This window comes from Drosophila gunungcola (assembly GCF_025200985.1).
Source record: "Drosophila gunungcola strain Sukarami chromosome 2R unlocalized genomic scaffold, Dgunungcola_SK_2 000020F, whole genome shotgun sequence".
NCBI lineage: Eukaryota > Metazoa > Arthropoda > Insecta > Diptera > Drosophilidae > Drosophila > Drosophila gunungcola.
This window is the reverse complement of record NW_026453174.1, coordinates 620314-638302: the sequence shown is the minus strand read 5'-3', so window position 1 is coordinate 638302 and position 17989 is coordinate 620314. Positions and strand designations below refer to the sequence as shown.

Genomic DNA, 17989 nt, shown 5'->3' with positions numbered 1-17989 from the left:
TCGCTATATAATCTTAAGTGGCAGACGTTCTCGATCCAGAGCTAAGAGAAAACCCCAGTCGAATATAGTGCAGCTCTCCCAAAAATTGTTCTACTTTTGAGTTCTTTTTGTTGATGCTGGGAAAAAGTAAATTTGAATTTCGCGCGCTACTTAGTACTTTTTAGGTATCGTCAAAAATGTTGACCTAAAAAAATTAATGAATGCATTATTTTATTAATAATATTTGATCAAATTAATACTTAGCAAGCAATATTTAAAAAGGAACGTAAATTATTAAAATTACAAAAAAAAAAACAATTGTATCTAACAACCTAACTTCAAATTTTTATATTATCAAGTGTTATTATATTGTTATTATACTAACTATGTTTCAAATATTGGAAAAATGTTTTAAAAATAATACAAACTTATATATGTGATTGGTTAAAAATATATCTTTTTTCAAAAACTCGCAATGAAAACTGTAGAGATGGTCACCTTAAAAATATTTTAGAATTTCAAGTGACTTTTTATCGATATACACATTTAAGCAAAAGGTTTCTTAGTAATATTTACTTGAATCATAGTGACAACTGACCTGCACCCACCGCCCCCCGCCGCCTCATCCTTGGCATAAATTAAGTAGAATTCTACACTTATCGCAAAAGAGCATTAAGAACCAGAACCACGTCGCTCTTAAGTCATCGTAAATACAGCACACGACTTATCAACGCCGCACTTTCAAACCGAACGCGCTTGTGCTGACGTGGTGGCTGCAATTAATTTCCACGCTTTGAATTAATAATCAATTATCACGAAATATGCTGACCAAGGCGCTAATCCTGTTCGGCCTGCTGGCCCTGGCCCAAGGATACAGCTTCACATCCCGCGAGGTCAAGTGTCATGGTAAGGACAACAACAAAAAAAAAATAGAAAAATCAGCAACAGGCGGCTGTACACTTGTTGACCCTGGCCCCCATGTGTGATAATTGGAACTCTATTAATTACAGTGTGCAAGGCCGTGGTGACGGAGCTGGAGGAGGCCATTGCCAAGGAGGACTCCCACAAGATGGCCGATGTCAGTGGCTTCCGCCTGGATGCCCAGGGAAACTCGATCAGCAAGAAGGTGCGCCTGGTCAAGTCTGAGATGTTCCTCACCGAACTGATGGAGAAAATCTGTGAGTATAATTAATTTCTGGGTCGGCTTAAATTGGTGTAGTAATAATGAGGACAATTGTAGAACAAACTAAATCAAGTATACGCTCCATGTTCACATTAGAACTAGAAATTTAACGGGTACACTTTACTGTGCCGTATGATAATTATTAAAATTCAATAAGCAATAAACATCTTCTTCAATAACAGGACTACTTATAAGCCAGGCAAACATTATTGAAGCGACCAATTTGTATGGTAATCGAATTACTTATTGATTACATTAGTTTGAATAATTTGTTTTACAAATCGCTAGCCTTTTATAACCCCTTTTAAAAACCATTCTTAATAACCTTTCCTTTTATAGGTGAAAAAATGGACGACTACCTGAAGGCCACATACAAGAGCAATGGTAAATTCACTCTCCTGAAGATGATCATCAATGGCCAGATGAATCCCGACTCCTCCCTGGTGGACTTTGTGCAAGATGGTGACCTCAACAAAAGTCTGGGCCACTTCTGCAACGAGGTTCTGGAGGACAACGACGAGATCTTCGTGAAGGCCTTCCAGGCCGAAGAGCTCGGCGACGATCTGGACATCAAGATCTGCTCGGAGCAGGCCAGGTACTGCGATGAATCGCCCGTCCAGGAGGAGTACGACTTCGATGGCAAGGAGGAGCTGTAGCTTGTCCCTGTGATAGCCTAGTCAATTAACGAATTTCCTTGATCGCCGCCAGTGCCGGTCTTTGTACTGATCTTTCGAACGAAAATTATGTTTAGCTAAAGTAAAAGAAAACCACCAAGCCAATTGTTAACAAGTAGATACGACAATAAATTCCATGTGCAATGCCCCTTAATACTTTATTAACGAGAGTTTTATATCATAATTGCGTTATTCCTCTTCTTTTCTGTAAAGCAAACATTTTGATAAAATGATATTCGGACTCCTCTGCTGGTACTCACGGATCATCAGTCACATTGCGCAGCATCTGGTGACGAATAACAAGAAACGGAGCTCCAAAGCCCACGATTCCTGCAATCAGGTAACACACTGTGAAGCGCATGGGGCTGTCCAAGCCAAAGGGCAAATTCTAGGAAAGATAGTCATAGCCCTAAGATCAGTAGTTCCCGGTAAATACTCGGTTTAATTACCGCACCAGGACAACCGCCTGAATATCCGTGTCCATGGCGCTTTAGGGGCTTGCAGAACTTGGCAACGGGTTTACGCAATGTAGACCACATAACTTAATTTTAAGTAACAGATTTTCGAATCTGAAATATTATGTTACTTGATAGCTTGAGAACGAGAAGTAAATCCGTATTTTGTAGCCACAGAATGACAACTATTGAAATATAATTATAGCCTACTACATGAATACAATTCTTACCAGCTTTTGGAGACTATAATATTATGTTACTTGATAGCTTGCCAATGAGATGTTTATCCGTATTTTGCAACTACTCAATGAAAATTTTTGAAGTATATTTATAGCCTACTAAATAAATAGAATTTTTACAATTGGCCCTTCTTTTTTTCAAGAGGCTTGTTATTTAAAAGTATTGATTCTTTGATTTTAATCTATAAACATATCAGGTAGATATTATCTATTTAACAACAAGACTTACTTGAACTATTTCGAGTAGATCTATGATCATTTCGAGTCGATCTATGATCTAATTGCGAATTGCTAGCTTAACCATGGTTGCCAATTCTAACCAAGAAGTGTAAAATATCAATTATTCAAGGCATTTGAATCGCCTATTCCATATTTTTGAATGAAAATATCCACACGTTTGGGTCTACGGTTAGGGGTAACTTTATTTCGTTTCCACTTCTCACTTAAATTTAAGCTGTAACACACTGAAATTGCCTACCGGCTGCCTCAGCAGATAACGCTACATCTGAAAAACGAAACATTTAATGGAAAAAGGCAAAAATGTGAAAAGCAATAAACTAACCTTACATTTGTTGTTGCTGTCGCCTGGGGAGCACCTTACTTCTTGAGCAGCTGGTGTCTGACGATCAGGAAGGGCGATCCGAAGCCCAAAACACAGCCGATGGTGAACAGGGCGGTGATCCTGTACTTGTTGGTCAGTCCAAAAGGCAGGTTCTGCAATGAAAACAGTTTTTCCGGTGTTATGATTGATTTTCCATCGCGAACATTATGTAACGCATTGTCCGTAATGCAGATTTTCCGAGACCCACCTCGCCGGGAACTCCGCCGTGTCCGCTGAAGCGAACCATCGACTGGGAGAAGTTGCGTGCAATCACACTGCTGCGGCCCAACATTTTGCAATTTGGTTTATTTCAATAATAATTCCAGAAAAGTAGAGTTCGCAGTTGGTTCGCGAAATAGAGATGACAGCTGACCGATAGATTTATGCAACTCTGCTAATACAGGGCGTTAACAGTGATTGTGTTAACATAGTTAGTAAATATCCGAACCAACTAAAAATATCAAAATTTATTCGAATGTTTGAACTCAAGCTATTCTTAATAACGGCCGATATTACATATTTAAAACGAATGCAAAAAAATCTATTGTAAACGTTTTATAATTGTTTTTTGTGATAATAAAACATAGATTGTTTTATATCTAAATGCATAAGAGCGAACTTTGCGAGTCAGAAAACGCAAAAATATAAAATATCTAAATTTGACTACTTTCGACATAAACATCATGTATTTCATAATTTTTAAGTTTGAACGAAAAATAGTTCCCAATCGTCGATAAATATACGGCATGCGCTTAACAGGTTCTGTTAATGACAAACTATCGGCTGCGAGTGCCATCGCTGGGCATACAGAACACTCCGAGCGCCCATCTCTATTGCGTTTCGAATATTTCATTTATACGCACGGACACGAGAGATCCGATTTGAACAGCCAAACACTTCCAAATTATTGCACAAAATTATAAGTGACCGTCCCGCGCGCCCACTTGGGTTACTCGTTCGTTCGGCGGAGCCCGGGAAAACCGGAAAAGTGTACGTGAATCGCGGAGTTTTCTCAATGATGCGCTGAAATCGGAACAACCATCCGACAGCAACAACAACGCAACAGAAAAGAACGGATAAAGAAAACGTACAGCAAAATGCTAGAACCGCCGAAATTCGTTGACAATGACTGCTACAACGGCAGCCGGTCCTTCGCCTGGCTGGCGGATATGGTGGGGCTCTCGGTCGACTTGGTAAGTAATACTATTAACTCCAAAACTCCCTGGATTCTGGTTCTGTTTAATCCCCCCACCTTCTCTTTTTGAAACGGGCGTGTGCACGTGTGCGTGTGTATACGCAGGTTTGTGTGCCTGTATGTGTGCTAATCATACGGGATAAAGGCCGCTTTAGAAATCTCTCTTCTTAAGAATAGTGCATTTCTTGAAGGACATAGAGGGGATTTCCCTTGGCAGGAAATGAATATTTTTCTGGGAAATATACTACATTTACCTGGCAACCGTTGGGTAAATAAATTCTATTGCCGGTTACCCAAACAAAGCTCCCGTTAACAGTAAACAATCTTTAGAGTGAGCCTGTTACAAATTGTTTTTGTTTACTTAAGAATTACGATTTATGATAATGACTAATGTTTATATATCAAGTTTCTTAAATTTCAATTTAAAAGACAACCGTGCGGCACACTTAAATTGTTAAACCTTTTTTTTTAGGCAGTGTTATTAAAACAAACACTTTATATTTTTTCTATCAATTTAAGCAAAGTTTAACCAAAAGAAATGCTTAATTTTATTGTTTGTATTCTTTAAATGTAGTCTCAGATCCTTAATAGTCAGCACACACTGTACTGCAGGTTTTATAACGTTAGAGACGTTCGCCACTTTTGGCAGCTAATCGAATTTTTGCATGTAACTTACACTATACCAAATTTTTAGTTTTTATATATTATAATTCTGTTAAGACAACTTGAATGTGAAGAGCTTATCAGTTGGCAAGAATTAACAGTGGAATTTTCCATGCCACGAGCTGTCTAGCGTAAAATTTTGAAATTACTATTGTGACTGACGCACCGTTGATTTCGCTAGATTTAAAATGTTTTGCATCACTTAATAGTGGGGTGAGGTGAAAGGGGTGGTGATTAATCTCTTCACAGAGAGTGTCACACAGGCACACTTAATGCCTCTCCTTTTACATCTCATTACCCCCTATTTATGCCCCGTTCGTTTGCCGCAATGTAATTTGCATAACTGCAGTTGGCATATACAAATAAAAATATACAAATGTGATTCATACGGAGGCATTTTCTGGCCCAAATCAAGTGACATACACGTACGTAATCGTCATATTTTTCAATTCCGATGACCTAATGCCAACATCCGATGTAAGGCACACTCACACACACACACACTGGCACACTGAAAGCAAGAAAAGCAGTGTTAATTCAGCTATCTGGCAATTGTCTTTATCAAGAGCTATGCGAAATTCAATTTGACTGACTTGGCTCCAACTAAACACACACACATATTTCTTATTCCCGCTCTCCATTGAATATAATTGAATTTTTAGCGCTTCTTTTGTTTGCAAACAAATATCAACAGCTTGGCTATGTATTGGTTAGCCGTATTCTTGTTGTTTTTACTCAGCTGATATTGACCGCATGAGTCAGTCGGTCTTCAAAACAGAAAGACAGTAAATGCTCGATTTGTCAACCAAAATATATAAAATGCTTTTATAGGCAATATTTGATTGGAATGAAAATGTCATGGCTGGAAAAAAAAATACTTTTACAAAAACAAAGCAATGGTAATTCTCTTCTCAAAAGTTTTATAGTTAGGGTTATGATAGCCTTTTTACGAAAGGTGCTTTTGCTTTATATCCGAGACAATCACTATTAATACATACAATAATAAAAAAAAGTTCTTTAAAAACAGTGTTTACTGTACTTGGTAATGGGGTTTTGTGGGTGGGCGACGTTATTTTGGAAATCGGCTGCGCCTTATATTGTATTCGCTTTATTCATTTTACTACGCTAATTCGCTGCGAAGGCCGTAGCACGCAACTGCGCAAATGGCGGTGAATTGGCCAATTGCTCCATGTTCAAGGCATCTATATAGAACTTAAATAGTTTAAAGTACTCAATAGGATCGCGGGAGGCGTTAATAGCCAGATGCAGTCCCTGCCGGTCAGTTGCGGTTCATTCTCAACAGTTTGCTCTGCTCTCGGAATCTTGAGTTCGCCTCCCACACTGTCACTCACGACACACTCGAAGTCTATATAATAATACCACTGGCCCAATTCCAAACAATTTTTTATATTATCACATATACAATTTTGGTAAAATCGTTGTACAAATTGATCCATTGATCAGTTAAGTGATCATTATGAAGGTATCAATTTATAAATTTTTATGCATTACTTAACTTTATTTTGCAAGAACCCGTTAATAATAACGCCACCGCTGTCGTACTATGTGGTACGATAATTTTATTAATAAACATCAATAAACAACTCATCGCTGTGGTGCTTGTTTTTTTTGTACTGGAGTATACATACATTTAATAATATTGTGTACGTATTTCCCAACATTTGCGTTGCCGTGGATGTTTTTAACCGGTTCGTGCGATGATATCGGAATTAAGAAAAGGGTAAAAGGCGAATAAAGACAGTGTATGGCCAAAAAATATCAATTGAATTGCAGTGCATGCCAAGACAATAAAAATGGACTAGTATACATGGAGATAAAGCGAAAGCAATGCCAATTGTTGCGCTCCCTGCTTTCTCCGCCACCCCAACATGCATTGTATGATGTTATTATTATAACTGTGACCTTGAGTTTGGGGTGCCGCAGTTGTTTGAACTCGTTGCTGTTGTTTTTGTCGTCTGTTTTGCGCTCTCTTCGCTATGTTTTCTGATTTTGACAGCTGTTTGGCGCCTCTAACGGTTGTTGCCATACCCTTCAATTTACATTGTGATGGGTATATATGATGCACAATAACTCGGAGATGATTTATGGTGAAGTAATCATCTGGAATTAATTACTTTCGTTTTTTTCCGTTTGTTTTGTTTGGCCGTTTCTCAAACGATTTCCATATCTCTGCATTCTTAACTCATTTCGCAATTGGTCTTTGTTTTGACTTTTGCTTTTATCGTGCGTTCGCTTATAGCTTGGGTATATCTCTTGGCGGTTCTTTTATTGTTTTATTTATAGTGATCACGCCACTTTTTTCGGTTTTCCTTTTGCCACCCCTGTTTCCCTTTTTGATCTCTTTCTAGCCAAATTCCGCTATACTACTTAAATATATTCGGCAATGCGGCGTATTAATCAAATGATTTATGATTTGTTTCCATTTGCATTTGCACGTGGTTTAGTCATACACATGATTGTTTGCATTTCTGATTGAGTCAGTCCACAGCCCAGTTGATTGATGAGTATCTATCCCTTCTTCACACAGTGAATTTGTTGGAAGAAAGCTACACCTTAAATGCGTTTTTGTATTTTCCACTAGCCAAAAAAACGTGTATTTTACCCAACTGCTTTGAATAACAAGACTAGATATTAATTTGCCATAAAGCTTTTGATATTTGGGTCTTTCCAAATAACTATATGCATTGTGCACAAGTTGAACTAGTAACAGAAACAAAATATTTTAGTTTTAGTCTAACACTGTACATTCATATTTCATTTTTAAATATGATTATAGTAATTTGTTTATGATATTACAAAATGTAATAGCTTTTATGAGACAACATCTTAAATCTTAATGTCACATCTTCTGGATGAAGTGAGGGCCAAGTTAAGAAACTTAAGCCCAGCTCGTAACTAAGAAATCCCAGCGAACAATGGCAGATGAGGACCCACAAATTGCTTGCGCTGCAAAGCCATATTGCTTTGTTGCTGGCCGGAACCATGGCAACATTTTATCATGACATGCAGGCAGCTATCTCCTCATAACAACGCAAACAATGCGCCTGAAGGGGAGATGAAGGGCTGGGTCCACATATTTGACTTTAAACTGTTTGCGCTACCAATAGACAATCATAGCCTTGTTCATTTGGTGCACGTAGCGTGCATTGCAGGATGCTCGAAGGGAAGCACACTTGGTAATTGGAATTCGCATTGTGGCTTTGTGACTGCCTGCTCTGAAATTCGATAGGTCGCCAAGCTGCACACCTGAATTTATGCTCGATTTAATTATTTTACCTTGAGCGCATTGCAGAGACATGAGTTTTTTAATCGAGGTCCCCACAGAAACCCTTAGTGTGTGTACGTAATTACAAGTAAATTTTGAGCTTGGGCAGCCAAGACCTTTTCTCATCGTCCAACCTAAAACAAAAGCTAGAAAGAATATTTGCCCTTTTCCGCATGCTTGTGCTGAGCTCCAGCATTGGAATAAAAATTAATACCCAAATTTAAAGAGTAATTTGATATGATATGTGATAATGTTTTTTAGATTTGAATAAATATACTATATATATGTATACAGTGTACATTTTCTTTGTTCAATGCCAACAAGTAGCAAAACACCCACTTGTTGCCCTTTTTGTGTTAGAGCTCCAGCTTTGCCTGAACCATAATTCTTGGGCAAGATTTTCTTTTGGTTGAGGCCGCTCTGCGCTTGTGTTTTAGCCATACTGATTGTGCTGAGGCAACAGAGAACCGGTTTTGGCCAGCAGCAATGCGAACCCACTTATTGCGCATGAGGTATTCGGATGATGATTACAACATGCGTCCAAATGGGAAAACTGGTGGCTCGATGCCTGTTCTTTTTACCAGCGTGATTCGAAAACCTAAATCGAATAATCTTATGTTAGAAGTATAACCGCATTGTGCATTGCCGGACTTTATTGTTCTGCCCGACTTATCACTGGCTATCGGAAATCGCGTCAGGGTCGCCTTTATTTTTGACCCATAGCGTGAGAACCTTGGGAGACGTGGCCCCTTTGTGGGTGCTACTTCCGATATACAAAGGCAGATAATGTACGAGTATCTATAGATATATATATATATGAATATCGTTATCGGCAAAAGGCAGAAGTGCGACTTTCCATTATGAAATTCGACAACGAAACTTCTGAGTTGCTTCAAAACATGTAAAGATAGTCCGCAGAAAGAGAAATTTAAGTACATTGCGTTACAACTGCGTAATTCTTTTAATTATTTGTTTTGCAATAGCTTTAAAATTAAGGATGGGAAATGTTTGGATCAAATAAAACTTAAACCGATCGACAAATTATTTGAAAATCAAAGTTTTATACAAAAAAAAATTATACAAGAATAGTGTTTTTTGTGCCACGGTTCCAAATGGTTGCGATGTAGATATATTAAATAACTGGAATAGAACATATTTTCCTGTCTGCACTTTGCAAATTGGTCAGAAGTTATCAGGAAAATGCGGTAACTTACTTGTAACCCGGTAGCCTAGAACATTGCACTCTTTTTACGCTATGGCTATAAAAAGAAGCTGCAAGTGGGTCAGTCGTCAGAGCACCGAAGCGAAAGCGGTAAAGTAGCCAGCAGCAGTTAGTTATCCTTTTGCGCTGCCCAAAACATTCGATGAATCTGTGTAAGTGTCCCGTTGCAGAATTTAAGAGCATTTTAAGCTAAAGTTTCCCGTTTTAGCAAGTCTTTTCCTTTTGGCCCTCGTGGCATCTGTCGCTATCAGCGCCGGATCTGCCCGCAGAATCAACAGGCCAAAACCAGAATCTCCAAGGCCGTGCCAGGACACAACCACAAGGCCTCCCTGTGAAACGACCACTCCACGCTGCGAGGAGGTTACCACGACAACAACAACAACAACAACGTGTGCCCCAACAACGACCACTGAGGCTCCAGAACCAACGACTACCGAACCAACGACTCCCAAACCAACGACTCCCAAACCAACGACTCCCAAACCAACGACTCCCGAACTAACGTCTCCCGAACCAACGACTCCCGAACCAACGACTCCCGAACCAACGACTCCAGAACCAACGACTCCAGAACCATCGACTCCTTCCCAACAGCCACCCTGTGAGCCAACTACTCCCGAAGCAACGACTCCCGAACCAACGACTCCCGAACCAACGACTCCAGAACCAACGACTCCAGAACCATCGACTCCTTCCCAACAGCCACCCTGTGAGCCAACTACTCCCGAAACAACGACTCCCGAACCAACGACTCCCGAACCAACGACTCCCGAACCAACGACTCCCGAACCAACGACTCCCGAACCAACGACTCCCAAGCCAACGACTCCCGAACCAACGACTCCCGAACCAACGACTCCCGAACCAACGACTCCCGAACCAACGACTCCAGAACCAACGACTCCAGAACCAACGACTCCAGAACCATCGACTCCTTCCCAACAGCCACCCTGTGAGCCAACTACTCCCGAAACAACGACTCCCGAACCAACGACTCCCAAACCAACGACTCCCGAACTAACGACTCCCGAACTAACGACTCCCGAACCAACGACTCCCGAACCAACGACTCCCGAACCAACGACTCCCGAACCAACGACTCCCGAACCAACGACTCCCAAGCCAACGACTCCCGAACCAACGACTCCCGAACCAACGACTCCCGAACCAACGACTCCCGAACCAACGACTCCAGAACCAACGACTCCAGAACCAACGACTCCAGAACCAACGACTCCAGAACCAACGACTCCAGAACCAACGACTCCAGAACCATCGACTCCTTCCCAACAGCCACCCTGTGAGCCAACTACTCCCGAAACAACGACTCCCGAACCAACGACTCCCAAACCAACGACTCCAGAACCAACGACTCCCGAACCAACGACTCCCGAACCAACGACTCCCGAACCAACGACTCCAGAACCAACGACTCCCGAACCAACGACTCCTTCCCAACAGCCACCCTGTGAGCCAACGACTCCCGAACCAACGACTCCCGAACCAACGACTCCAGAACCATCGACTCCAGAACCAACGACTCCAGAACCATCGACTCCTTCCCAACAGCCACCCTGTGAGCCAACGACTCCCAAACCAACGACTCCCGAACTAACGACTCCCGAACCAACGACTCCCGAACCAACGACTCCAGAACCATCGACTCCAGAACCAACGACTCCAGAACCATCGACTCCAGAACCATCGACTCCAGAACCAACGACTCCAGAACCATCGACTCCTTCCCAACAGCCACCCTGTGAGCCAACGACTCCCAAACCAACGACTCCCGAACTAACGACTCCCGAACCAACGACTCCAGAACCAACGACTCCCGAACCAACGACTCCCAAACCAACGACTCCCAAACCAACGACTCCCAAACCAACGACTCCCAAACCAACGACTCCCAAACCAACGACTCCCGAACCAACGACTCCAGAACCAACGACTCCTTCTCAACAGCCACCCTGTGAGCCAACGACTCCCGAATCAACTACACCTAAATCGACGACCCCCAAACCAACGACTCCCAAACCAACGACTCCCAAACTAACGACTCCCAAACTAACGACTCCCAAACCAACGACTCGCAAACCAACGACTCCCAAACCAACGACTACCAAACCGACTCCCGAATCCACGACAGCACCTTGTGAAATCACGACTCCAACCACAACGGCCGCTCCCTGTAAGAGTACAACCACCCCACCTCCACCCCCACCTCCCTGCAATCCCACTACAACTTCTGCTCCACCTTGCGAGGAGACAACCACACCGGCCTGCGGTTCTGCCGACAAACAGCGTGATGAAGGTGTTGTGGGTGAGCTGAACCCCAAGCCAGATAGGGATCTCCTTGCTGATGCCAGCAGCACCACAAAAGCTAACATCCCGATCGGAACCAGTGCCATGTGCGTTGGCCGCGCGGAGGGTAGTATTGTCCAGGATCCGAACCATTGCAGGAGGTATTATGAGTGCCGCGCCGGTCGCCGCCTGCTCCGCAAGTGTCGTCCCGGACTCTGGTACGATTCGGAGGCTGCAGAGTGCCTTCCTCGCAGCGAGGTTCTGAACTGCCCTGCCCAGCGCAACTGATGCACTTAGCCACCTTGACTCAACTGGAATGAGGCCAGAGCTTGTATTGCAACTTGTATCCGTAACCAACAGTAACCACCTACTCAATAAACAGCATAAAAATCACAACCAAGAATATCTTTTCTGGAGAATCAAAGGATCTCTGTTGGATGCTTCGGGTAGTCTTACAGAGCAATTGAAATCCAAATCAGAAAATAAATTGTTATTGCTTGAATTTTATACGATTTACCGATTTTGCAAAATTCCCAACCAGTTATAGCTCATTTTGGTCACAGAGGTGATCGTACGTCAAACACTATAGTCTCATAATATAAGTACTTAAAGGAAAAGAACAATATAATACAGGCGAATTGCGCATGATATAAACTGTGCTAATTCTAAAATTAGGTCATTGACTTTACACACTTGTGGCAATCAAATTGTTAATTAATGAATGTGATTACATTTAGCCGATTAAGTATTTGATTTCATTTCTGCCGATTGCAGTCTGTAGTTGTGCACGATTACTGCTGTTTAAATATAATCCAACTTTGTGTGTGTGAATGCGCGGCAAACAATTCGTAATTGCTTCGGCATGATAAGTGATAAGAGTGGCTCGAACCCACAGTAGTCGCATCCGCTTTCGATGTTTATGCTGTCCACGAATAACCCCAGAATAGGTGCGGTCTGATTTCGTTCCCACCCAAGACCTATTCTTATCGCACATTATCGAGGACAGTTTAAAATGCGTTTCAGGGAATGGGAATCAAGTGGAAAACGACGGGCAATTGATATCAATTTAACGGCACTTAAAGGGGGGAACTCACCCGGTCTAATTTGGGGCCCCCTCATTGCTTATTCATTGGCACGGGGCTCGCGCGAAAAGCAAACGAGCGGAAAATAACACCGAAACCCCTCGATCTTCAATGACATTAGCAGGCAAAGGAAGGCCATATTTTGCAGAGATTCGTTTGGGGGTTCCTAAACATTTGCATCGGAATAGAAGCCAAGGCCACTGGGACTGGGGATCGGCTAAAGTGGAGGAGAACGAACATTGATCACAACGCGTGATCGTGATCGGCGATCGCCATGATCAAGTGCAATGGCTGACAAGCACTTGTGGCCGCAATTCTCTGGCGCTGGTTGATGGGCGATGGGTGATCTGAACGGCAATGAGTGCGGGATGCTGCTCTCGTATTAAAATTGCAAATCTAGTAAGACACGTGCCGGCTGCATGTGCTTCGCTTTATCGGTTGGGTCCAAAGATCTCTGGTGACCTCCAGCAATACAGTACAAAGGGGTATTTATGACCAGATGCCTTTTAATTCATTTTATAAAGTAATAAAGAAAAGCGTTAAACTTGTCGAGAATGCCTAATTTCCTTCGTTTAATTATATAAACAAATTTTATACCAAGAATTGAAATGTATTTGTCTAATTCCTTTCAAAATATTTTCCCTTATCTTGCAGGTAAACTTCTTAATCTGCCAAATATCGGCTCTCTTCCTGGCCTCGCTCTTCCGGTCCATGCTGCATCCATCGAAGGTGTCCAGCAAGCTGCGGCACACGTTCGCCCTCTCGATTGGCCTGGCCTTTGGCTACTTTTGCTTTGGCCAACAGGCCATCCACATTGCCGGATTGCCGGCAATATGTTACATCGTCATCCGTACCCAGGATCCGCGCATCGTCCAAAGGTAATTACTAAGCCGTAATGCCAAAGCCTTTGACTAATTATTTTTTACTGTAGAGCCGTTCTGCTGGTGGCCATGAGCTATCTCCTGTGCGTGCATCTGATGCGCCAACTCTACGACTATGGATCCTATGCCCTGGACATAACCGGGCCCCTAATGATCATCACCCAGAAGGTGACCAGTCTGGCCTTCAGCATTCACGATGGCTTCGTGCGGCGGGATGAGGTAAGTGCGGAGTTGTAAAGTTGTTCTGAAAAAGGAAGCTAATATTATTCTTGGTCTCACAGGATCTGACCAAAGCCCAGCAGTACCATGCCATTCGTAAAATGCCCTCGGCCCTGGAGTACTTCTCCTACGTCTGGCACTTCCAGAGCATTCTGGCCGGTCCACTGGTTTTCTACAAGGACTACATCGAGTTCGTGGAGGGCTACAATCTGCTGAGCAGTCCACCAGGCAATGTAAGTTTAATAATGTCACCTGAGTGACTAAAAACTAATGCAGTATTTTCATCAACGCGAGCACTTGACTTAATTCCCATTTTAAATACTAGTATTTGGTCAACAAGCTTATGTTTTTAAATTGCAGACAAGTTAAGAACTATTAATAATAATAATGATACCTATAATTCAATTATTTTGATTTTATTTCGAATTCGTCAGTAACCAAAAATACAAATTAAATAACGAAACTTTGTGTACCCGCATTATTTTTTTATTTTAAAAAATACAGTATTTACTCTACTATACTATCAATAACAACTTATTCCAAATGATCTTTTGCCAGGGTAATCTGGAGAACAGCAAGAGAGAAGTAGTGTTGGAGCCTTCGCCTACTAAAGCGGTGATACGCAAAGTGATTGGCAGTCTGGTGTGCGCCTTCATATTCATGAAGTTTGTGAAAATATATCCAGTGAAAGACATGAAGGAGGACGACTTCCAGAACAACACCAGCATGATCTACAAGTACTGGTACGCCATGATGGCGACCACCTGCATACGCTTTAAGTATTATCACGCCTGGCTCCTAGCGGATGCCATTTGCAACAACTCAGGCCTAGGCTTCACCGGCTACGACAAGGATGGCAATCCCAAGTGGGACCTGATATCCAACATAAATGTGCTGTCGTTTGAGGTGTGTATTTAATATATAGAAATATAGTTGAAGATCTGTAACAACCATGTGGTTATCTTGATAGTTTTCAACGAACATGCGCGATGCGATCAACAACTGGAACTGCGGCACCAACCGCTGGCTACGAACGCTTGTCTACGAGCGGGTGCCCAAGCAGTACGGAACGCTCCTCACCTTCGCCCTCAGCGCCGTCTGGCACGGCTTCTATCCGGGCTACTACCTTACCTTCGCCACCGGGGCCGTCGTTGTGACGGCAGCGCGCACCGGCCGGCGACTCTTCCGCCATCGCTTCCAGAGCACGCAGGTCACGCGAATGTTCTACGACATTCTCACCTGCATGATCACACGCGTCGTACTGGGCTACGCCACATTCCCATTCGTTCTGCTTGAATTTATGGTAAGTCTGCTCGTCTAGTCGGTCGATTTTTTTTTTCAATGAATAAGAAATATGTTGAAACAATTCTATTCAAATTTAAAGCTAACAATATTCAAATTTTAATCTTGTTTAAAACATTTATTTTACTTTAAACAATGTTGGAATTTGCATATAAAAATTTGATTATTTTTCTAAAGACAATAACTTACTCCAGATTCGTTAGTTTTGTCACAAATTGCCCATTCGACAAGGAAATTCAATTGCTTTTTGGTACATTTTGTTAAGGTAGTCGACCTGTTTTAATCCCCCTAGATATCTAGAAATAATAGCTAACACTTTTCCATTAATTACTTGCAGGATGTTTCTTATTATTTTATTTTCGAAAACAAAAATCGACTCACCTTATACTTTCTCAAAGATCATTTAATAACCAACTTCATGTTTTCGCTTTACAGGGCAGCATCAAATTGTACCTGAGATTTTATTTGTGCCTTCACATCATTTCACTAGTGACCATATTTATTTTACCCAAGTTTATACGCGGCGACCGCAGTGCTCGCTCCTCGAACGGCAGCGGATCTGTGCGGCTGTCGTCCGGCAAGGATGGGTCGGTGACCAGTGGACTGCCGGCCACTGCGGCAGCAGCAGCCTTGACCGCTGGCAATGATCTCAACGAGGATGGGGCGCAGGATAAGCACGCTCAATGTAAAGTCAACACGCCAACACACCAGCAGCCGTCTGCTGCTGCACTACACAACAACACAACCGAACAACAGCCAAACGAGCAACCGAACAATGTAAACCCCCGACCACGCCCACAGCTGCTGCAGCAACAGCCGGACAAGATGCCGATGCCCAGGTGCGCCAGGGACGCCGTTAGCGTGCCCCATGACCAGTGCGAGATGGACCAGCTGTCCAGCAAGCTGAAGGAGAAGATCGAGGCGGAGACGAAGAACATTGAGGAGTTTATTGATAAGACTGTAACCGAGACCGTCAGCGGCATTGTGGAGTTTAAGAACGATCTGATGCGGGACATCGAGTTTCCCAAGCTGAAGCTGCCCGGCAGCGCTCCCTTGGAATCTTTGGCCGGTGGCGGTCTCCGCAAACGCAACATATCCTCTGTCCATGACAATGGCACAGATCCTGGCAATGCTCCAGCCGACCTCCATTCGTCGCTCGAGGAGAACGGCGCCGCCTTCCTGAAGAAGGAGATCGAGGTGATCAACGCGGTGGTGCAGCAGGCGGTGCCGGCCGTGCTTAGCAATGGTCATGCAAAGTAGTGGCATTATCGACCAGCAAGTGTGAGGAGAGCGAACAAAGCAACGATTGCGAAGGTGCCACGACAGGGATTGGAGGCGGCGGCCAGGGCCAAAAATGGGTGCTGCACAACTGATTGATTGATTGACAGATTGATGACTAAACTAAGAGATTTATCCAACACGCACACGATACTCGCACACTACACACATGCTTACACTTTGGTTTCGCTTCGAACGGAGTGTTTTAGTTGATAGTCCTGAAGTACACAGATTGTTTACACTGAAGTAAGTGTCCAGGGCGGCGGATTAGCCAACTAATAAATTAGTTTCACTTTTATATTCAGTATAAATATTATATTCATCAGCAGCCAAATCCTTTGTTCAAGTTAACTAAATGTGCACCAAACTCTAATTGTTGTTAAAATGAAATCTATGTACGTTTGTAGATGTTTGTTTGTTAAGATCCCACGGTCCGAGGCGAACAGTGTGTTTCAAATAGTACCTTGAACAAGATGATTGGATCTAAAATACCTTCTAACGAGTTGGATAAACGAAGACTCCAGCCGCTTTGAAGCGCACTGTTTGACTCAAGACTTTTAATCGAAAACTAATCCATATAAGTATATGTATGTAAACCTGCATATGTTGAAATATTTACCATATAGTCTATGTGCAAAAAACTAAAACAATTTTCCAACATCAGTACTATTGTAGTTCAAATCCCGCCCAAAAACGGAACGATAACGAATCGCCAGCGTAACGTGAAAAGTAGTAGAACCAATGATATCTTCTTCAAAAAACCGCGAAAAACAAGAGTCAACCAAATTTTAACTTTAGACTGAAGCTATTGACAAGTACTAAGCAACAAAAAAGCAAGAAGCCAAGCAAATCGTGCGTAGTTAAAGTTAGTTAGTAAGCCGTGAAGTTGTTTTTGATAATCAATTTAAACCAATTTTTGTACAACCGCGCGAGTGTGTCTGGATTGTCCAGCTTGCTTCAACTTTATATGTATATTCTTCCCAACCCGGCCTTTTAGCTGGTACACCTCTTTTTGTAAATGTTCGTGTCCTCCACTTGTGGCTTCCTACTCTGTAGCTCGTAAGCATGCAGTTTATATATATCCTTTTTTGTTTTACCCATTATTTTGTTAGTTCCAATAAACGATACAATTTCGCCACAAATCCTCACATATGAACGATATATTTTTGTATTTACCTCTTTAATCGTAAGCGAAACCTCGGCGCACATTTGTTTCGGTTGTGGAGACTTTGGCGTGGGAAACCCAGTAGAACCTGTTGACAGGCACAAGGCACTAAGATGTTATGCAGTCCAATATGCAACATTTATACAAAACCAACTTGAGCATTGATATTCGACAAATAAATCGTATATGTGTATTATTTTGTGATAACATTTATTTCGAAAGAATGGTGTCATTCCTATTGTTTTGTTTGGTGATTTAGGG

General features: G+C 42.4%; 5 protein-coding genes across 11 annotated transcripts; 3 read left to right on the top strand and 2 right to left on the bottom strand.

Moving 5' to 3' along the window:
• The first annotated feature begins 525 nt into the window (after window positions 1-525).
• On the top strand, window positions 526-1997 carry LOC128256590 (protein seele). The gene is made up of 3 exons (XM_052987064.1): window positions 526-885; window positions 990-1157; window positions 1502-1997. The coding sequence occupies exons 1-3, from the start codon at window positions 801-803 to the stop codon at window positions 1816-1818; spliced, it is 570 nt and encodes a 189-aa protein (XP_052843024.1). The 5' UTR covers window positions 526-800; the 3' UTR covers window positions 1819-1997.
• LOC128256591 (cytochrome c oxidase subunit 7C, mitochondrial) lies at window positions 1969-2795 on the bottom strand. 5 transcript variants are annotated; one of them, XM_052987065.1, is made up of 4 exons: window positions 2522-2795; window positions 2286-2476; window positions 2097-2224; window positions 1969-2041 (listed from the first exon to the last, which is right to left on the bottom strand). In XM_052987065.1, the coding sequence occupies exons 2-4, from the start codon at window positions 2373-2375 to the stop codon at window positions 2026-2028; spliced, it is 234 nt and encodes a 77-aa protein (XP_052843025.1). In that variant the 5' UTR covers window positions 2376-2476; window positions 2522-2795; the 3' UTR covers window positions 1969-2025. The 5 variants fall into 5 exon arrangements, with proteins under 5 accessions (XP_052843025.1, XP_052843026.1, XP_052843027.1 ...); XM_052987066.1 differs by having other exon boundaries at window positions 2286-2429; window positions 2522-2637; XM_052987067.1 differs by having other exon boundaries at window positions 2286-2405; window positions 2522-2629.
• A 139-nt stretch (window positions 2796-2934) lies between these two features.
• Window positions 2935-3519, bottom strand: LOC128256592 (cytochrome c oxidase subunit 7C, mitochondrial). 2 transcript variants are annotated; one of them, XM_052987071.1, is made up of 3 exons: window positions 3340-3519; window positions 3098-3244; window positions 2935-3035 (listed from the first exon to the last, which is right to left on the bottom strand). In XM_052987071.1, exons 1-2 carry the CDS (start codon window positions 3421-3423, stop codon window positions 3128-3130), a joined length of 201 nt encoding a protein of 66 aa, XP_052843031.1. In that variant the 5' UTR covers window positions 3424-3519; the 3' UTR covers window positions 2935-3035; window positions 3098-3127. The 2 variants fall into 2 exon arrangements, with proteins under 2 accessions (XP_052843031.1, XP_052843030.1); XM_052987070.1 differs by having other exon boundaries at window positions 3093-3244; window positions 3340-3518.
• A 437-nt stretch (window positions 3520-3956) lies between these two features.
• On the top strand, window positions 3957-17705 carry LOC128256588 (lysophospholipid acyltransferase 6). Of its 2 annotated transcripts, none has more exons than XM_052987060.1 (7): window positions 3957-4324; window positions 13538-13761; window positions 13815-13983; window positions 14046-14216; window positions 14542-14889; window positions 14954-15286; window positions 15721-17705. In XM_052987060.1, exons 1-7 carry the CDS (start codon window positions 4229-4231, stop codon window positions 16543-16545), a joined length of 2166 nt encoding a protein of 721 aa, XP_052843020.1. In that variant the 5' UTR covers window positions 3957-4228; the 3' UTR covers window positions 16546-17705. The 2 variants fall into 2 exon arrangements, with proteins under 2 accessions (XP_052843020.1, XP_052843021.1); XM_052987061.1 differs by lacking the exon at window positions 3957-4324 and adding an exon at window positions 13212-13368.
• Window positions 9390-12197, top strand: LOC128256586 (proteoglycan 4). Its single transcript, XM_052987059.1, has 2 exons — window positions 9390-9649; window positions 9706-12197. Exons 1-2 carry the CDS (start codon window positions 9640-9642, stop codon window positions 12087-12089), a joined length of 2394 nt encoding a protein of 797 aa, XP_052843019.1. The 5' UTR covers window positions 9390-9639; the 3' UTR covers window positions 12090-12197.
• Window positions 17706-17989: the final 284 nt, after the last annotated feature.

Bases quoted from the DNA above. Each gene is read 5' to 3' on its own strand.
- LOC128256590 (XM_052987064.1), top strand. From the start codon at position 801: ATGCTGACCAAGGCGCTAATCCTGTTCGGCCTGCTGGCCCTGGCCCAA. The intron at 886-989 runs GTAAGGACAACA...TATTAATTACAG, and splicing joins CCGCGAGGTCAAGTGTCATG to TGTGCAAGGCCGTGGTGACG. The intron at 1,158-1,501 runs GTGAGTATAATT...TTCCTTTTATAG, and splicing joins CGAACTGATGGAGAAAATCT to GTGAAAAAATGGACGACTAC.
- LOC128256591 (XM_052987065.1), bottom strand. From the start codon at position 2,375: ATGTGGTCTACATTGCGTAAACCCGTTGCCAAGTTCTGCAAGCCCCTA. The intron at 2,225-2,285 runs GTAATTAAACCG...TATCTTTCCTAG, and splicing joins CAGGCGGTTGTCCTGGTGCG to AATTTGCCCTTTGGCTTGGA.
- LOC128256592 (XM_052987071.1), bottom strand. From the start codon at position 3,423: ATGTTGGGCCGCAGCAGTGTGATTGCACGCAACTTCTCCCAGTCGATG. The intron at 3,245-3,339 runs GTGGGTCTCGGA...TTTTCATTGCAG, and splicing joins ACGGCGGAGTTCCCGGCGAG to AACCTGCCTTTTGGACTGAC.
- LOC128256588 (XM_052987060.1), top strand. From the start codon at position 4,229: ATGCTAGAACCGCCGAAATTCGTTGACAATGACTGCTACAACGGCAGC. The intron at 14,890-14,953 runs GTGTGTATTTAA...TTATCTTGATAG, and splicing joins TAAATGTGCTGTCGTTTGAG to TTTTCAACGAACATGCGCGA. The intron at 15,287-15,720 runs GTAAGTCTGCTC...TTCGCTTTACAG, and splicing joins TCGTTCTGCTTGAATTTATG to GGCAGCATCAAATTGTACCT.